This window comes from Coregonus lavaretus (assembly GCF_964263955.1).
Source record: "Coregonus lavaretus genome assembly, chromosome: 29".
In the NCBI taxonomy this organism is placed as follows: domain Eukaryota; kingdom Metazoa; phylum Chordata; class Actinopteri; order Salmoniformes; family Salmonidae; genus Coregonus; species Coregonus lavaretus.
Window position 1 is genome coordinate 38284882 of NC_140016.1, and position 20997 is coordinate 38305878.

At 42.8% G+C, this 20997-nt stretch overlaps 1 protein-coding gene across 1 annotated transcript in view; it reads right to left on the reverse strand.

The window, feature by feature from the left end:
- The window catches only part of LOC311104638 (phospholipid-transporting ATPase IA-like), a gene marked incomplete at both ends in the record, with an annotated part of 192271 nt that overhangs the window by 14043 nt on the left and 157231 nt on the right, over positions 1-20997 (reverse strand). Inside the window, 6 exons of the mRNA XM_084146488.1 lie at positions 1003-1110; positions 1517-1573; positions 3337-3398; positions 5820-5898; positions 9662-9784; positions 12064-12138. Coding sequence (XP_084002614.1) covers positions 1003-1110; positions 1517-1573; positions 3337-3398; positions 5820-5898; positions 9662-9784; positions 12064-12138 — 504 coding nt within the window. The remainder of the gene's footprint in view (positions 1-1002; positions 1111-1516; positions 1574-3336; positions 3399-5819; positions 5899-9661; positions 9785-12063; positions 12139-20997) is intronic.

Genomic DNA, 20997 nt, shown 5'->3' on the forward strand with positions numbered 1-20997 from the left:
TAAAACTTAAAATGTCTGTTTCAATATGTTTAAAGGATGGTCCAAGGCACCTGTCTTGTCATTCGCCCAAGTAAAGCTCAAACTCACTGACACCGACAAATGCTATTGCATCAAGTCGGCCATTTCTCAACGTCTCTTCTTGGAGGAGGTGAATTGTGGAGTCAGTGGGTGCAGAAACTGTAGAACAAGTAGTGGTGTCTATATCATCATGGCCCTCAGGCATTCCAAGCACAGAGAGAAGAGAGAGAGAGAGAGAGAGAGAGAGAGAGAGAGAGAGAGAGAGAGAGAGAGAGAGAGAGAGAGAGAGAGAGGGCAAAGAGAAAGAAAGAGAGCAAGAGTAAGTGAGAGATCAACAGAGATCAACAGAGATTGAAACAAAGAGCTTGAGAGATAGAGGTGTTTGGAGAACGTGTAGAGACCTCCTGTCTCCCTCTCCCTCTGCCACTAATTGTTATTCAAAACAATTTTGATGTATTACAAATACAATACTTCGACTCAAATACCCACTATAATATAACTTTGCTGACAACACCACCACAAATATGACTTCAGGATGTAGTGTTGAATCGCTCCTCCGTACCGCTACAAGGCTTCACAGTCACCTGCATATATGATGGTGACGTAACACAAACAGTGCGCTAATTGGCCCAATTAAGTCATTAAGCAACACAACCCAGAATCCGTCAGTTCGACAGACTAGACCCCCTCTGGCCCTCTGTTGAAAAACACACTGTTGGGTTACGGAGTAGACACATCGAAACCTTCCCACCAACCACAGTCAGTAACAGCAATGAGTTAGGAGTACATTACGTTGAGTTATGAATGATGAGATCATATAGAAGGGTTTATCACTGCTGGGGGGCATACCCAGCAAACAGTGAACGTTCCTACAACGTTTGTTCATTTTCCAATGGAGCCCTTACTAATGTTCTGGGAATGCAGAGGTTATCAGACATGTTTTGCTGGGTATAAAGGAGGGTGGAGGTTAAGTTGAGTGTTTACCTCGCCAGACATGTCTGGAGCCAGAGAGATGAGTGGCCACAGAGAGGAGTAGATACCGAAGAACACCACCCACAGGCTGATGCTGCCCCAGATGGCAATGTGACTGAACTGGAGGAGACAGAACATGTTACTTCCTTTTGTCTATATATATATATATATATATATATATATATATATATATATATATATATATATATATATATATATATATATATATATATATATATATACAGTGTGGGAGGTGAGGGTGAGGGTTACAATAGTAAATACAGTGTACTTACCATCTTATTACAGAGTAATTACACAATGACTAAGTTATTCTGCTAGTAGTTCTGGTGTAAGGCCTAAGTAATGTGAATGGTGGCCAAGAGTTGATGGAGGAAGAGGAACAGATGGATGGAACATATCCTTATGGACCTTTTAAGATCTGCCTTTTTTTCAATTGTTACAGGTGTCTGTGGTAAGAGAAAGATGATGGAAAGACAATATATTGTAGTTCGAGGAGAGAGCCTACCATAGTCCAAGACGAGGTCTCTAGGCCAGCTTTGAGGCACACGGTGATGACCACAAACTAGGAAACAGAAAATCACAAAGTGAAATGCTTAACCAACATCTTCCCTTCCATTGAGAATAAGTTCAAATCAAAGTCACCAGAAGTTCGACACGGAAAGGCACTGACAGATAGCATTTTATATATACGAATGCTAACGGTTTATTATTTGGCTTAGAACTTGAAATATATATTTTTACTTATACACAGTAATGACACTTCGGTCAAGAAATAAAGAAACCAAAACAAACTGATAAATAGTCTCACAGCAAGACACTGAGGCTAACACAAGGTTAGTGATAGAGACAAAGATGTTTTCATTCTCAAAGCTAAAAAAAGCAGAGAATGCCAAGTGTACAAAGTTGTCATCAAGGCAAAGGATGGCTATTTGTAGAATCTGAAATATAAAAATATATTTTGATTAGTTTAACACTTTTTTGGTTACTACATGATTCCATATGTGTTATTTCATAGTTTTGATGTCTTCATTACTATTCTACAATGTAAAAAATAGTAAAAATAAAGAAAAACCCTTGAATGAGTAGGTGTGTCCAAACTTTTGACTGGTACTGTATATAGCACAATCGGAAAGTATTCAGACCCCATTTTGTTTACGTTACAGCCTTATTCTAAAATTGATTAAATGAAAAAAGTTCCTCATCAATCTACACACAATACCCCCTAATGACAAAATGAAAACAGGTTTTTGGACATTTTAGCAAATGTATTAAAAACAAAAAACAGAAATACCTTATTTACATAAGTATTCAGACCATTAGCTATAAGACTCGAAATTGAGCTCAGGTGCATCCTGTTTCAATTGATCATCCTTGAGATGTTTCTACAACTTGATTGGAGTCCACCTGTGGTCAATTAAATTGATCGGACATTATTTGGAAAAGCACACACCTGTCTATATAAGGTCCCACAGTTGACAGTGCATGTCAGAGCAAAAACCAAGCCATGAGGTTGAAGGAATTGTCCGTAGAGCTCAGAGACAAGATTGTGTCGAGGCACAGATCTGGGGAAGGGTACCAAAAAATTTCTGCAGCATTGAAGGTCCCCAAGCACACAATGGCCTCCATCATTCTTAAATGGAAGAAATTTGGACTCATCAAGACTCTTCCTAGAGCTGGCCGCCCGGCCAAACTGAGCAATCATGGAAGAAGGGCCTTGGTCAGGGAGGTCACCAAGAACCCGATGGTCACTCTGACAGAGCTCCAGAGTTCCTCTATGGAGATGGGAGAACCTTCCAAAAGGACAAACATCTCTGCAGCACTCCACCCATCTGAATGTCCTTGAGTGGCCCAGCCAGAGCCCGGACTTGAACCCGATCAAACATCTCTGGAGAGACCTGAAAATAGCAGTGCAGCGATGCTCCCCATCCAACCTGACAGAGATTGAGAGGTTCTGCAGAGAAGAATGGGAGAAACTCCGCAAATACAAGTGTGCCAAGCTTGTAGCGTCATACCCAAGAAGACTCAAGGCTGTAATCGCTGCCAAATGTGCTTCAACAAAGTACTGAGTAAAGGGTCTGAATACTTATGTAAATGTGATATTCTTTTTTATTCATTTTTGTATAAATATTCGACATTTTCTCAAAAACAGTTTTTGCTTTGTCATTATGGGGTATTGTGTGTAGATTGATGAGGGGGAAATAACAATTTAATTCATTTCAGAATAAGGCTGTAACGTAACAAAATGTGGAAAAGGTCAAGTGGTCTGAATACTTTCTGAATGTACTGTATAAAGGGAAAAAGGTGCCATTTCAGATGCATACTTACTGTATAAACCATATTGCCTAAGAGGAGATAGTCCGGGGTCTTTCCATTTCCAAAGACCGTATCTGTGAAAAGGATCAACATGAAAAGCTTTTAGACATATGGTCATGTCCCTCTTCACGACTCCTCCCAACTCGGACCAGGGCAGTGTTTTTAAGAAACAGAGTTCCATTAGACCAGGGGAAATTATGTGAAATCTCTGCTATGGAGTAAACAACCAGATAGCAAACCAGGGCATTGACTGTGTCTGCATCCCAATGGCACCCTATTCCCTATACAGTGCACTACTTTTGACTAGAGCCCTATGGGCCCTGGTCAAAAGCAGTGCACTATAAACAGAAAAGAGTGACATTTGGGATGCAGACTGTGAGTACAGTACTCTATACAGTATGTGCAGGCGAGCATAATGCCCCATTAGAGCACGCAGTGAGATGTAACACTGGACACTGGAGTATAACAGCACTGATGAGTTGCCGTACTGTGTGTGTGTCAAAGCATGTCCATTGCATATGGTTGATGGAGCAACCTGATGGAGCAATCAGGAAGGAGTCTGGACTATGGTTGACATGACCAGTTGAAATCAAAAACAAGAATTACTCTAGTAATCTTTGACAGACAGAATTAGTCTAATAATCTTTGACAAATGAAGTATTCAAATAAAAGCAAACTGCTACTCAAATACCAGTAAAGGGATGGGTCAACTTTTGTTCCGTTTCTAAAAGATTAGGCTCCTTGATTGTACTGGAAGTATTTACTTTAACACTCCCTAATTTCTGAGTGTCTGCCAAGTGAATAAAACGTACATGTAAATAAACATATCCTCCAAATTCAACACATGGGGGTGCTTGGGGAGAGTGTTAGAGCAGGGGAGAGAGAGAGAGAGAGAGAGAGAGAGAGAGAGAGAGAGAGAGAGAGAGAGAGAGAGAGAGAGAGAGAGAGAGAGAGAGAGAGAGAGAGAGAGAGAGAGGGGGGGGGGGGGGGGAGAGAGAGAGAGAGAGAGAGAGAGAGGGAGAGAACAAGAACGACAAAAGGAGAGAGAGAGAGTCTGGCTCCCCTTTGCTTCCTGCTAGTCATATGCCTATGTGTGTGATGAGGCCTTGCTGACAGCCTGTCAGTCAGACTGAAGGGGCTTCTCTCTGGGCTTTGTTTGGAGAGCAGGCCCAAGCCTGTGTGGTCTTCTGTGTCCAGCAGCCAAGACTCCATAGTATCAGAAATACACATTCTCTCGGTGTGAGCTGAATACTGTAACTTGTGTGTACTGTCTGTGTGTATGTTCAAGTGTGTGTGTGTGTGTGTGTGCACGTTCGCCTACATGTGCAGGCACTTTTATGTTCAAGCATGCCGATGATTATAATTCATGAGGCTAGTGGGTAAAAAGAAAAGTAATCGAGACAAGGTATGTGTGTTAACTGGACCCCACTCCACCCAGAGCCTGTAGAGACTAGAAATCCAGGCTCAGTCCCAAATAGCACCCTATTCCCAATATAGCACACTACCTGGTCAAAAGTAGTACACCATATACCAGGGATCATCAACTATACTGAAGAAAAATATACACGCAACATGTAAAGTGTTGGTCCCATGATTCATGAGCTGAAATAAAAGATTCCAGATATTTTCCAAACGTACAAAAAAATATATCTTTCAAATTTGGTGGACAAATTTGTTGACATCCCTGTTAGTGAGCATTTCTCCTTTGCCAAGATAATCCATCCACCTGACAGGTGTGGCATATCAAGAAGCTGATTAAACAGCATGATCATTACACAGGTGCACCTTGTGCTGGGGACAATAAAAGGCCTCTCTAAAATGTGCAGTTTTGTCACACAACACAATGCCACAGATGTCTCAAGTTTTGAGGGAGCATGCAATTGACTGCAGGAACGTCCAACAGAGCTGTTGCCAGATAATTGAATGTTAATTTCTCTACTATAAGCCGCCTCACAACCGTAGACCACGTGTAACCACGCCAGCCCAGGACCTCCACATCGTCTGAGGAGCCTATGCCCTCCCAGCCCACCCATGGCTGTGCCCCTGGCTAGTCATATGAAATCCATAGATTAGGGCCTAATAAAATGTATTTAAATTGACTGATTTCGTTCTATGAATTGTAACTCAGTAAAATTGTTGCATGTTGAGTTTATATATATTTTTAGTATAGATTCAGCTTTGGGACGATTATTTTCTTCAGAGGATGGTCAGGGTTCGGAACATAATTACAAATCATTTCTAGAGTGCAAATTGACCGCAAGAATCCCAAACATATATAATATTTGACTAAAACACAATCATTTCAAACCTTGCTTACATTTGTATACGATCACATACAGTATATTTCTGGACCCAAAATAATATCTGCGGGCCAAATTCGGCTGTTGGGGAACCCTGCCATATACCGTAGCGAATAGGGTGGCATTTGGGACAGAACCTTAAAAGACAGATGAGTCTCTGCGAGGTTAGGGTTAGAGTCTCTGGGAGGTGCTTACCGTGCTGGAAGGCTATGAGGGGGACCCAGAAGAGGATGACAGAGTGGAAGAGGCCATTCAGACAATGGGCCCAGAAGACCTGCAAGGAGGGGGGAGAGAAGGATGGAGGAGGGAGGGGGTTGGGTGGGTTCCAGGGAGAAAGAAGGAGAGAAAAAGCATGAGAAACCCGGGTTGCCGACCGAACCTGCCTAGCGACCTCTGACCTGGGCTCTTTGTCCTGGTTCAGCACTCGGCTAAGTGGCGGTTTTGTAGGGCCTCCTCTCTGAATAGCCACCCAGCTGACAGACACTTTGTATATCCTCCTGTGTGTTGGTGTAGTACTGGAGGAGAGAGGGTGCAGGGATGTGTGTAGGTTTGGTGTGTGTGTGTGTGTGTGTGTGTGTGTGAGCACGCAAGTCGGGTGGGGCTATGTCAGTGTGATGGTATGTGTTGGGGGGTAGTTTTCCTTTCCCACTCCATTCCCGTACTCTCCCCCCTCCCCCCTCATCAATTTCAATAGTCTTTCATATGTGAATTTAAGATGGCACAAAAATAAATGAAGAGGGCACTGAACAAGCAGAAACCAATCTAAAAACACAGAGAAGTTGACATGTTTGAAGTGGATTAACTTTAGTAAGCTGAAAAAGTAGGAGCACACAGCAGTGTGTGCGTGTATGTGCGTTGTGCGTTTCCACACAGGCGACTCTACAGTATGTGTGTGTGTTGTTGGTGTGTGTGTGTGTGTGTGTGTGTGTGTGTGTGTGGTCCTTGGATGAGACGTTTAAATCAATTGTCCTTTTTCCAAAAACACTGTTTCAAATTTACATTATGCACAGATGTCACCAAACACAACACTAAAGGGTGATGTAGCATGAAATGGCCGTGAAATCAACTCTGCCAAAAAAGTCTGTATTCATGCCCCCTCGTTCCCCTACCCTGCTCCATTCATTGCTCTGTTATTCCTAAAAGTTTTCAATAGATTTTTATAAAACATTCTGAGCACATTCTGAGTTGGGGGGGGGGGGGGGGGGATCAGTTTACTCTCTCAAGATTTTCAATTTTTAATACATTTATGGCAGGATACTAGACCAATTTAATGTCACACTTCCGTAAAAAGCACCCTCGACAACTTATAAAATTGGTCTATGAAAACACAATTTCTTATTTAAGACAAATTATAAAAACCAACCGGCTTATTAAAGTTAATGTGTTTTTCACAGGTTTTAAGCAATTGTAGAATAACGATCAACTCTTAGTGCTCAAGACAAACGGAAAAAGAGAGTGGTGGTATGCAGCATGGTTTTCCTTGTACTTCAACCTGGTTCTCTTAGGGCAGATTCCCTAATGGTGTACCCCTGCCATGTGTTGTTAGTATGGCAACTGGGGATTCTGTGGTTGTAAGTAAAGTCTGCGTTATGGGTTATATGCAGTACAAATGTGAAAATGTCTCAGTATATCTGAAAACATTAAATAAAAAGTAGGCTATATACAAAAAGTAATAACAACGGCAGGTTTTTTCAAAACACTACTGAGCACAAAGAAATGGATGATGAAACCAAGTGTTGTAGACCACAGGTGGGGAACGGGAGAAGAGGAGGGGAGAGAGAATAGAGGAGTATCCAGAGAGTGTCTTCTTCTGGGCCCTATGTCATACCTTGGCCTCTGGCCTGACCTCCTCTCCTTTGCTATCGTCAAAAGCCCTGGGACCCACCCCCACCCACCTCAACTCCCACCCTGCAAACAGGCCCCCACATTGGGGCAGGGATTGGCAGGAGTACCCCCTCCTCACCCCCCTCTCTCTGTGGTTCAATGTAGGATCAATTATCTCCAATGCTACAATTACACGTTTAAACCCAATTAGCCTCCCACTGGCAAGTAACCTACAACTTTCCCCTCTGTCCCTGACTCCACCACCCCTACCCCCAACCCCACCTCACATCACCCTCCTCAATCTGCCCCAACACAACACAGTATGGAACAACTAGCTTCTCTAAATGCCCAGCACCCTAATGAATGCTAATTCAATCAATAAATGTTCATTTGTCATAGTGAAGTCTCACTCCCCACCCCCCTCTGCTGTATCCCGGCAGGTTGCTAAGAACTCCGCCGTGAATGCCTGCCTGTGTCTGTCCGTGCCCTGGCTAAAAGATTCGGGCCCATTGTGCAGCGCCTAATTGCTTAAAAAAGCATGAAAGGATGTAGTTTATATCGGGCCAAATATTTTCCTGTCCTTCCTCTTTAATGCTGTTGCGCAGAGAGAGGGAGGAGGGGAGGGAGGGAGGGAGGGAGAGGGGGAGGAGTAAATGGGGGGAAATGGTGAGGCGGTGTAATTACTGGGGGCCACATCGGGGGACTGAGGTTTATTAAGAGTGTCAGGAAAATGTCATTAAAAGTGAAAGGGGACAGTGGTGCGGGCGGGCGACGCCTGAAATATTTCACACCCTTCCCCGGCCCTCTCTCTTTCACTTCCTCAACGCAAATGCCTTTAATTCGCCCAGACAGTATCTGTTGTGTACAAAAGAGCCAGGCGTGCAGAAAGAAAGGGATTTCGGGCAAATTCCAGCTAGATTTTCGCACCTCGCCTCGGGCCATGCAGCAGGGACATTTTTCGGAGGGAAAGCGTGGACAGGCCAGTGAAAACACCACGGTGACCTGGCCAAGTCATCATTACAGGGCTTTAGCAACTCAGGGGTAAAACAAAAATGGAGGAAAACCAATTTGAATCAACAGTTTTTTGACAGTCTTGATTTGCGGGGCGACTTGAAACCACAAAACTGAGACTGCGGCCTGCCTTGCACAATGTCACCCTGCTATTCCCTGGAGGTTCATATAACACTTGGCCATATGGAGCCCTTCTCTCACCCAAACAGAAATAAAAGCTGTGAGGGGGACATGCCGGCCAAGGTCCACGGGTCAACTCTAACTGTGAGGTGACTGGCCCCCTCTCTGGGGAGAGTGAGACCAGTAGACTGGGGATATCTTATTTACAGTACTTAGGCTAAGCCAGACCAGACCAGGCAGAAGGCCTACAGTTCAAACAGCCCCTTGCTTAAAAAAAAAATCTTAATTTTCCGCAGTTGATGCCATCACATCCTGACAGCAGAGCACACTCTCTCCCTTTAACCTTCCCCCTCCTCCACCCCTCCGCCACCCCTCTCCCTGGCCCGCTATCTCCCCACTCCCCCTGTCCCTGTCGCCCCTGACCTCCATGGCCACTCAGGCTTTAATCTGTCTCCATGCGGCACTAACCGGGTCTCCACGCCTGTAAAGTAAGGGGGCTAGGGGGGCCGTGGATGGGGGAGTTGAAGGCCATAGAAGGGGGGCAGGCGTGGAGAAGGGGAGACATCTTTCTTAACAGACAGCAGGGGAAAGCTAACGGACAACCCCCCCAATAGACAGAGAGACAGGCAGGCAGACACCCTCTGACCACTGCACCTGTTAAGACTGGTGATCATTATGTGTAGAGACCCCACGGGTCAGACACAGGCCAATTGGGGCAGACGAGCAGATTCACGCTCTGTCATTAGACTGACCTAAAATCAGTTTGGAGCATTTCGGAGCTCATCAGGTCTCCATTGTGTGTAAAATATGTCAATTCGGAGACAGAACAAAGGTTAGAAGAAAAAAAAACTGCCTGGTTAATTGCAGTCTTATATCTCCCTTTTTGTTTGTTGGTGCCAAGTAAACCTTAGTAAACCTATTTAAGCTTAGAAAATACTTAATATTGTACTACACTATGAATGGAAATGTAGCCCAGACAAACAACATGAGGGGTAAAAGTGGAATGACAGAAAATGAAGGAATCGTTGAGACAATGCTCCTCTAACTTTCTTCAATGCAGCACAAACAGACACATGACCTACCTTGGTGTTGAAGCCCATGGCATTCTGGGAGGTTTTGTAGAGTTCCGGGTACTTCAGCATGTTCTCTTTCCTGCATGAGCGTTCAAATATTCCCAGAGTGAGAGGAGGCAGAGCGGTGAAAATCTAAACACACAAACACACATGTCAAATTAAACCACAACATTTTGCTTTGTTCAACATTTCCCCTCACAAAACCCAGAAGTGAGGATAAAGGTAGTGAACTCAAAAGCCCAGCAGATTCAACTAACGGCCTGTTAGCAAAGACACTATCAGATACAATTTCGGATGGGAAAACAGTCTTATCGTTCCTCAGTGAGTAACCCAATAAAAGCCAGGGTTTTCATAATCACAAGGACCTTCAAGACATAATTGATTCCATTACTGCATTAGTGAAAACAAGGACACTACTGATGTCCTATTAGGCTAAGTATTTGCCCCATTTCTGATTTTCTACATTTTTGAATATTTTGGACACTGAATTTTATCAGATCTTCAACCAAAACATAATATTAGATAAAGGGAACCTGAGTGAACAAATAACACAACATATTAATATTTTTGTTCATTTATTTAATAAACAAAGTTATGTGACACCCAATGCCCCTGTGTGAAAAAGTAATTGCCCCCTTTCCCTCATTAAAATGCAAATCAATTTATAACATTTTTGACATGTGTTTTTCTGGATTTTTTTGTTGTTATTCTGTCTCTCACTGTTCAAATAAACTTACCATTAAAATTATAGACTGATCATTTCTTTGTCAGTGGGCAAACGTACAAAATCAGCAGGGGATCAAATACTTTTTTCCCTCACTGTATATAAAACCATTTTCCTTAAAGTAAATTTGTTTTGAGATTACTAATGTTACTGTTCCCATTATAACAACAAAAATACATAAATACATGTAATTTTGTCCTTGAGACATATAATTGAAATACTGTAGAATTCCCTTCATTCCTATGGAGGACTGCTCCTACTGGGGAGTGCCAATATGGCCGACCAGTGGCTTCAAAACCTCTTATATACATCATTGTCCATTAGACAGTTCATGCCCAGTTCATCCCACATTTGTGAACATTGTAAAAAGTTTTTTGTTTTGTAAACAGTGTACACAGCCTATTGAAAACGAAAAACATTTTTGCTTAGCTTTTGCATTGTTCGCCCATATGCTGAAGTTATGACTTGCCCTGATTCTATTGAGTGGAGGCTGTTGAGCGTGTAGAACTTTTGGGGTTTTATTTTGTTTTGACACGCTCCATTCATATGCAAAAGCCATCTCGGACTAACATCTGCGACGCCCTTGACTAGTTAGCAGGTATTTTCGCGGAGCTAGTGTAATTTCTATGTGGTATTGTAATGTTTCTCTCTGCAGCAGCTGCTGAGAGAGAGAGAGAGAGAGAGGGAGAGAGAGAGAGAGAAAGAGGAGTGAGAGAACAGAGAGAGAAGTGTCAGTATTGTGTAGCTGGGGGACTCTGCGGGTCAGTGGTGTGAGTTCCACACTGGCCCATCTGCAGGCTCCAGACTGCAGGCCGGGGCTTGTGGAACGCAGGAGGACATGCTCCACTGCATGGGCTCGTTTCTCATTCAGGGTGCCGAGCATCGCCATTGAGGGGCGGATTCGGCCCACTGCCTCCAACAGACTCCCACAGAGCCTGTGGAATTTCCCCGCTTTTTAGGTAAAGTGAAAGAGTAGCCCCCCCCCCCCCCCCCCCCCACACTGTTGTTGCTTTAAAATGTTGGCAGTTTATTGAGCAATCTTCGAAAACAGCCATGTTCTAATTTCTTGGTCGACGATGAAATCACTTTCATTTGCGTTCCGTCAACGGTGTGCGGGCACTTCTCTCCTCTCACTTCCCTCACTCGCTTTTGTTTATGGACGTGGGTATATCTTTAATAAACCGCATAAAGCTACACGTCAACTCCTTCAAACCCAAACAATGTACTATTCACATTTTTTGTTGCAGTGTTAAAAATACACATTCTTTCCACCCGTTCGCTCCTTTCATTTGACAGACAGGAAACATAGGTTAATTAGACCCAAAACCGAACCCTGTGGGACACCAGTTGCTCAGAGCTGGTTATGTGCTGCTCTATTCAACCTGTTCCTTTATCATTCACAAATGACCACCTTCGCTAACTACACTCTTTGGGGCATGCAAGGCTGTTGTTCTTTCCACATTCAGGACATAGTTCGGGGCACGAGGGGAATATGGACTTAACAACAGGTCATAAATAAATGGGAAATGTCTCAGGATATTGATGATATGGTCCTGCAGTAAGGGGAACACGTCTGGGGTGCCACAGAAAATATGTTTTCTTGCCAGAGAGCGACAGGGGAGGGGAATTCTAAAACAGACTCTTTCACAGTAATGGAGAGAGGAGAGTAAATCACATAAACACTCACCACATTGTACAGGCCGATGCACCAGCGTTCAAACAGAATCTGACCAGAGAATCCATTGACAAAGGCAAACCAGATCTGAAGGAGACAAAACAGCAGAGCAAAGAGGACATTAGAAGTGCAACATTGAGGAAGAAAGGGATGCAACGTTTTTGTCATTATTGACAAGGGTACATCTTTTTAAGAAAACACATTCTGCTAACACAAAGGCAATGGTATCACGTCTTTACCCAAGGTTGATCTTGTATTTTTCAGATATCACATTTATCTTTTAAGCATTTTTTCAAGCAGTAGATAGGGTTCCTTCATCAGTGATAAGAGAATAACAAAGTTAAAATGTGGTCTCGTCCCCTTCCCGTTTGGATGCATGTTTTCCATCACTTGACATTAAGCAATATGCCCTTTACTGCACTCTTAGAAAAAAGGGATAGGGTTCTACCAAGAACCGCTTTGATCTGAAGAACCCTTTTTGGAAGACAAGGGTTCTTTGTAAGGCAAAGGGTTCTACCTGGAAAAATCTCTGAAGCTGGAGACTCTTATCTCCCTCACTAACTTTAAGCATCAGTTGTCAGAGCAGCTTACCAATCACTGCACCTGTACACAGCCATTCTGAAATTAGCCCACCCAACTACCTCATCCCCATATTGTTATTTATTTTGCTAATTTGCACCCTAGTATCTCTATTTGCACATCATCTTTTGCACATCTATCATTCCAGTGTTAATATGAAATTGTAACTATTTTGCGCTATGGCCTATTTATTGCCTTACCTCCATAACTTACTACATTTACACACACTGTATATAGATTTTCTATTGTGTTATTGACTGTATGTTTTGTTTACCCCATATGTAACTCTGTGTTGTTGTTTTTATCGCACTGCTTTGCTTTCTCTTGGCCAGGTCGCAGTTGTAAATGAGAACTTGTTCTCAACTGGCTTACCTGGTTAAATAAAGGTGAAAAAAAACAAAAACAAGAAAACAATTTAACATCCTAAGAACCATTTTTAGAATAAAGGGTTCTTTGATGATTATTTGGAAGGCAAGAAGGATTATTTAGGAGGCAAGAAGGGTTCTACATAGAGCCATATGTTCAAGCATGCTCTACTGCAAGGTGATTTTCAGAATTGTTTGTTTTAATATCTGTGTTTTTGCATGTACAATTATTGGTTGATAAATGTTATGCTCCACAAAGATAAATAACATACATTTATATAAACTAATCCATTCTGTTAGTAGTTATACTTATTGCACCCATTACTGGGATGATTGTTCCAGTTTAGATAATTGAGGTAGTCTCAGTATTCAATCTTCCCTACCCTGGAAGTCATTCTGAATGCAGGATGCGGGTGATAAAAAAATCCATTTGTTGGATATCCTAACTCTGGTTGGATTCCAATAGGAATTACAAATCACTTTGCCAAGCCAGCATAATGTGACTTGCAGGCCTGATGTGGCCTGTAAAGCAGGAGTTATCTAACACCACTGTGTTAGGGTATAACTAGGCCCTCAAAGAAAGGCCTTATGATATATGTAATTACTGTCATAAAGAATTAATTTTAAATGCTAATAAGGCTGGTGGAACCGTTCATAGACGGTTCTAGGAAGAACCCTCCAAAGATTAAATGGTTCTCGGTAGAACCCTTCATAGAGGGTTCTAGCAAGAACCTTGAGATAACAAAATGGTTCTTGGTAGAACCCTTTATAGAGGGTTCTAGGCAGAACCCTTCATATAGGGCTCTAGGTAGAACCATATACAGGGGGTTCTATGAAGAACTATGGGGACAAACCGAAGAACCCTATATGGTTCTATTTAGCATATTTTTTCCCGGTTCAAATGTTTAAAATGTGAGTGCAGATGAGTGCATCGGTCTGCGAGACCCCCAACGGATCCAAATGTAGCATGCATCGGCCAGGAAATCGAGTCAAAGTGTACGAATTGCTGGTTCACAGATTTTTTTGCTCAAATTACTTTCTACCTTCTGAAAATACCTCTCACCCTTTGTGACAACTGCGTCCTCTCCTTCAGTGTTGAACTAAGCATGTAATTGTGTTGACAGTCATTGACCTACAACAGTGGAGGCTCCTCAGAGGAGGAAGGGGAGGACCATTCTCCTCAGTGAGTTTCATAAAAATAAAAATAGTGAAACATTAAAGAAGTTATCCTTTTTAGATAAAACTATACTAAATATATTCACGTCACCAAATAATTGATTAAAACACACTGTTTTGCAATGAAGGTCTACAGTAGCCCCAACATCATTCTGTAGGGTAGCACTCTGGTGTAGCCGGAGGACAGCTAGTTTTTGTCCTCCTTTGGGTACATTGACTTCAATACAAAACCTAGGCGGCTCGTGGTTCCATAGACTTACACAGTAATTATGACAACTTCCGGAGGATGTCCTCCGACCTATCAGAGCTCCACCCAATCAAAGGATCAGAGAATTAATCTAGTACTGAAAGCATAAGCTACAGCTAGCTAGCAGTACAGTGCATACAATATGGTGAGTAGTTGACTCAAAGAGAGAGAAAGACAATAGTTTTGAACAAAAAGACAACAGTTTTGAACAAATTAATTTCTTCAAAAATGAAGGAGAAAAAAGAGAGAGAGAGAGCGAGATATATACAGTGGGGGAAAAAAAGTATTTAGTCAGCCACCAATTGTGCAAGTTCTCCCACTTAAAAAGATGAGAGAGGCCTGTAATTTTCATCATAGGTACATGTCAACTATGACAGACAAATTTAGATTTTTTTTCTCCATAAAATCACATTGTAGGATTTTTAATGAATTTATTTGCAAATTATGGTGGAAAATAAGTATTTGGTCACCTACAAACAAGCAAGATTTCTGGCTCTCACAGACCTGTAACTTCTTCTTTAAGAGGCTCCTCTGTCCTCCACTCGTTACCTGTATTAATGGCACCTGTTTGAACTTGTTATCAGTATAAAAGACACCTGTCCACAACCTCAAACAGTCACACTCCAAACTCCACTATGGCCAAGACCAAAGAGCTGTCAAAGGACACCAGAAACAAAATTGTAGACCTGCACCAGGCTGGGAAGACTGAATCTGCAATAGGTAAGCAGCTTGGTTTGAAGAAATCAACTGTGGAAGCAATTATTAGGAAATGGAAGACATACAAGACCACTGATAATCTCCCTCGATCTGGGGCTCCACGTAAAATCTCACCCCGTGGGGACAAAATGATCACAAGAACGGTGAGCAAAAATCCCAGAACCACACAGGGGGACCTAGTGAATGACCTGCAGAGAGCTGGGACCAAAGTAACAAAGCCTACCATCAGTAACACACTACGCCGCCAGGGACTCAAATCCTGCAGTGCCAGACGTGTCCCCCTGCTTAAGCCAGTACATGTCCAGGCCCGTCTGAAGTTTGCTAGAGTGCATTTGGATGATCCAGAAGAGGATTGGGAGAATGTCCTGCAAACACGACGAGTTGAGTTTTTACCAAAAAGTTATATTTTGGTTTCATCTGACCATATGACAAAGAATGCTGAGTTGCATCCAAAGAACACCATACCTACTGTGAAGCATGGGGGTGGAAACATCATGCCTTGGGGCTGTTTTTCTGCAAAGGGACCAGGACGACTGATCTGTGTAAAGGAAAGAATGAATGGGGCCATGTATCGTGAGATTTTGAGTGAAAACCTCCTTCCATCAGCAAGGGCATTGAAGATGAAACGTGGCTGGGTCTTTCAGCATGACAATGATCCCAAACACACCGCCTGGGCAACGAAGGAGTGGCTTCATAAGAAGCATTTCAAGGTCCTGGAGTGGCCTAGCCAGTCTCCAGATCTCAACCCCATAGAAAATCTTTGGAGGGAGTTGAAAGTCTGTGTTGCCCAGCGACAGCCCCAAAACATCACTGCTCTAGAGGAGATCTGCATGGAGGAATGGGCCAAAATACCAGCAACAGTGTGTGAAAACCTTGTGAAGACTTACAGAAAACGTTTGACCCGTGTCATTGCCAACAAAGGGTATATAACAAAGTATTGAGAAACTTTTGTTATTGACCAAATACTTATTTTCCACCATAATTTGCAAATAAATTCATTAAAAATCCTACAATGTGATTTTCTGGAAAATAAATTCTCATTTTGTCTGTCATAGTTGACGTGTACCTATGATGTAAATTACAGGCCTCTCTCATCTTTTTAAGTGGGAGAACTTGCACAATTGGTGGCTGACTAAATACTTTTCTTCCCCACTCTCTCTCTCTCTCTCTCTCTCTCTCTCTCTCTCTCTCTCTCTCTCTCTCTCTCTCTCTCTCTCTCTCTCTCTCTCTCTCTCTCTCTCTCTCTCTCTCTCTCTCTCTCTCTCTCTCTCTCTCTCTCTCTCTCTCTCTCTCTCTCTCTCTCTCTCTCTATATATATATTGTTTTTGTTTTCACTTTCACTTAGCCTACTTAAACACCCGGCTCAAACAAAGAGGGATGCTATGTTAGCTAGCGGGCTATGGCTATCCAACACTGGAACTCTTCCAAGTCAAGGTAAGCTTTTGGTTTTATTAACTTATTGCCACCGGGGCCTGCCGGTGTAACTGCTAAACTGCTTGCTGCTCACTGTACACTGTACTGCATGATTGTAGCGGGTTTACTAGTGCGTTAGTTCTGTGCCACTAGATCCTGGTTCGAATCCAGGCTCTGTCGCAGCCGGCCGCGACCGGGAGACTCATGGGCGGCGCACAATTGGCCCAGCGTCGTCCAGCGTAGGGAAGGGAATGGCCGGCAGGGATGTAGCTCAGTTGATAGAGCATGGCGTTTGCAACGCCAGGGTTGTGGGTTCGATTCCCACGGGGGGCCAGTATGAAAAAATATATGTATTCACCAACTGTAAGTCGCTCTGGATAAGAGCGTCTGCTAAATGACTAAAATGTAAATGTAAATGACTATGACGTTAATATAGTGACAACGATGTAGGCTGTGTGTAGCGGTTAGCGGTTATGATATGAAGGTTTGACCTGGAAAGTTTTTTTTGCCTGGTCACAGAAAGCTGTTGTGTTGTGCACTGAAGTCCACAAGCAAAGGTGAGAGGAGAGCCCGTAGATGCGAGAAGGAATACAACGATCAAAGAGATTATGCCTTTTTTATGTGGCTGCTATGAAAGTGAACTGTGTTTGCGTGTGATCACGGGTGTATTAATTCTGCCGATTCTGTTGAAAAACATTTCTTAAACGGAAGCAAACTAAATGAAACGGTAATAAACATACCTGAATTTGTCCAATAGAAACTCTCGTTTGCAACTGTTGGACTAATGATTACACCCTAGATAAGCTAGATGCATGCAATAATGTGCAAGGCAGTATTGAATGTGTCAATGTCTGTCACCTTGATTACTCAAATTTATCTCGACCTGTGCACCTACGTTGTAAACTTTCATTCATAGGCTAGGTTGTAGCAACTTCATGATGGGTATAGGGAAAATTAGAGTATCATGTAGTAGCATAAACCTATCAATGTTACATTGAGCTGGGTGAATGGAATATGAATGACAGTCATCCAATATGCTGTAATAGAAAGAAGGCCATGCTCATAAAAAATAAATAATTGTCCCCCATCATTTTAAACGACACCGGTCACCACTGATCTACAAGTCATTTTGCATGCGGAACAACCTCAGGCAATATCAGTAGCCTAGGCAAACTGCGCACTGTGCGCAGCTTCACACGCTGACCAAGGAGAGGTAGACGGCCTATTCCTGATCTGGCTCATCTACGCGACACCTTCAGCATTCAAATGATTGTAAAATGGCTTGTGCAATATTAGGATTTATTAGTAGGAGTGACAACAAATGTAATTTGCTAGGTTATCTTTAATAAATGCGCTGTTGAAAATAGTTTTACTGGAATAAGAGACACAACTCTCATCTGGCTATACATGCTGATTGAGGCTTAGGCCTACATTAGATTTGATTTTGACTGTTCAGGTTCACCATCAGCAATAGTTTTGGTAGTTTTGCTTGAAACAATCAGTACATATGGCCATTCTTAGATATACAGGGTAAAGTTGATAATTTCATAACGAGGACAGCGTTCACTTTTGCTACCCACCCTGCATGGTCGAAGCGGGAGAAGAAGAGAAGCTCACTCCAAGTTGGTCAAAACTTCCAAATGGTCTTTACACTTTTGCAATCATGCATGCACGTGACACACACACACAGAAGTCAGCTCAAACAGATTCAGCTCAGAGGCCCAGCTCATGAGCTCCATCAGCAGCTGATTTTAGTTTAGATAGGAAAATGAATGTGTTAATGCAACAAATGTTAGTGCAGTGTATCGCATTGAACTCGCATCGATTTGTTCCTCTAATCAAACCTAATCGTACCAAATAGTTTCAAACTAAAACGTATCGTTGCTGTATCGTATCGGAGCCCATGTAACTAGATACGTATCGAATCGTTACTAAAGGAAATAATGGAAGAAAAAAGTTTCAGGCAATGTAAAAAGAGCTAAAACAAGTCTAAATTCTAATCTTTTTATTTTATTTTATTTTTTTACTGTGCTCAACACATCATTAGTCTCTGAAGGTGCCGCGTCTCAGACTTTGGGGGGATGAGGACGGGAGACAGGGACCGAGATGGGATGAGTGGGAGTGGGAAAGCCTCAGAGATATCATCTCCACAGTGTAATATTTCCCATGGATTTAGCCCAGGATTACATCTGAACATATATCAAGCCCATCGTTTCCCTTCTTGATCCAGCCAGCGACATCCAAGTGACAGCCTAGGTTAGTGATGAGGCAGGAGCCAGGTGTTTGGAGAGACTGGCTGGATAAAGACAGCCTTGGATCTGCTTGGCGATGGAGGAGAGGGGAAGGTAAAGATAACATGTATCTAAATCATATGCTGGGGTAGATGTAGCTTATCACTTCATATTTTGATTAGTCAGACTTGTCTGGACACAGCTTCACCTGTCAGGCAAGAAACAGATAACACTTTGGAAAACAGTGAAGTGTAGATTTAGCTAGATGTTGCTCTAACACTAACAACTACCGCAAACTAGTGCTTTTCTGAGAAATATCCAGAGACAGCAATGATCACACATTTTGTCATTGATGGTGGACTTGTTTCCAAATACACATCGTAAAAATGTATTTCCAACAAAATGCATATGTCAGGAGGATCCTGCATGGAATTCTGGGGAAAGGCTGTGTGCTGATCAAGCTCTGTGACAATTTTGGCCTATATTGAACTTCACGAGTTAAAAGTACATATTTGACCTTCTAAATCGGACTGGCAATGAGTAAGGATAAGTATTCAAGTGAAAGACGGCATTAAAGAGAAGATACTCCGCTATGTTCACTGTGTTTAAGTCGCTCACCGAGCCCAACTCCACGAGGTGGTAGAGGCCGCTATCACAGCCGAAACAGAGACAGAGTTGGCGGAGATTCATCTCTCTGTCGTAGCCGGCTGCGACCGGGAGACCCATGGGGCGGCACAATTGGCCCAGCGTCATCCAGGGTAGGGGAGGGAATGGCCGGCAGGGATGTAGCTCAGTTGGTAGAGCATGGCGTTTGCAACGCCAGGGTTGTGGGTTCGATTCCCACAGGGGGCCAGTATGAAAAAAATAAAAATAATGTATGCACTCACTAACTGTAAGTCGCTCTGGATAAGAGCGTCTGCTAAATGACTAAAATGTAAATGTAAAATGTGAATGGCAGAACTGAAGTTATTTTGATGAGAAACAGCCACCTCATCGATGGCATGAAGGCTACTCTAGAGAAAAATGATAACCGGACAACCCACATTGAAAAGAAAAAATGAGGAACATGACAAAAAGCTAATAAAACAAGACCAGGCTATTAACTACCTGATGGGCCAGGTAGAGGAATTGCAAAAGAAGGGAGACTTGTTGGAAAACCTTTCGCGTCGTAATAATATTTGCATTTTTGGGGTCGAAACCAACGCAGAAAGGGGGCAGAAAATAGATGCTGCTACACCTTTGGTCATGGAGAAGGCCCACAGAACGGCACCTGCAGCCCAGAGCAGGCCCGGAGCGAAGGACACACAGAAGCCCATCGCTATCATCGTGCGCATTCTCAACTTCTCAACGAAACAGGAGATAATGTAGCTGTCGAGAACCAAGGGAGAACTACTCTACAAGGACAAGCGCATATCTCTCTTCAATGACTATTCTGCAGAGCTGCTGCGGAAGAGAAAAAATTACGACGGGATCAAGAGAGAATTTGCAGCCAAAAACATCACGGCACAAGAAGTAGCCTAAATCTACCACGGAACATTGGCCAGTCCACATTGACTACTGAAGCGACCCCTTCTTCTTACAGTGCCTTGCAAAAGTATTCATCCCCTTTGGCGTTTTTCCTATTTTGTTGCATTACAACCTGTAATTTAAATGGATTTTTATTTGGATTTCATGTAATGGACATACACAAAATACTCAAAATTTAGTGAAATGAAAAGAATAACTTGTTTCAGAAAATTCTAAAAAAGAAATAACGGAAAGTGGTGCGTGCATATGTATACACCCCCTTTGCTATGAAGCCCCTAAATAAGATCTGGTGCAACCAATTACCTTCAAAGTCACCTGTGTGCAATCTAAGTGTCACATGATCTGTCACATGATCTCAGTATATATACACCTGTTCTGAAATGCCCCAAAGTCTGCAACACCACTAAGCAAGGGGCACCACCAAGCAAGCAGCACCATGAAGACAAAGGAGCTCTCCAAACAGGTCAGGGACAAAGTTGTGGAGAAGTAGAGATCAGGGTTGGATTATAAAAAAATATCTGAAACTTTGAACATCCCACGGAGCACCATTAAATCCATTATAAAATAATTGAAAGAATATGGCACCACAACAAACCTGCCAAGAGAGGGCCGCCCACCAAAACTCACGGACCAGGCAAGGAGGGCATTAATCAGAGAGGCAACAAAGAGACCAAAGATAACCCTGAAGGAG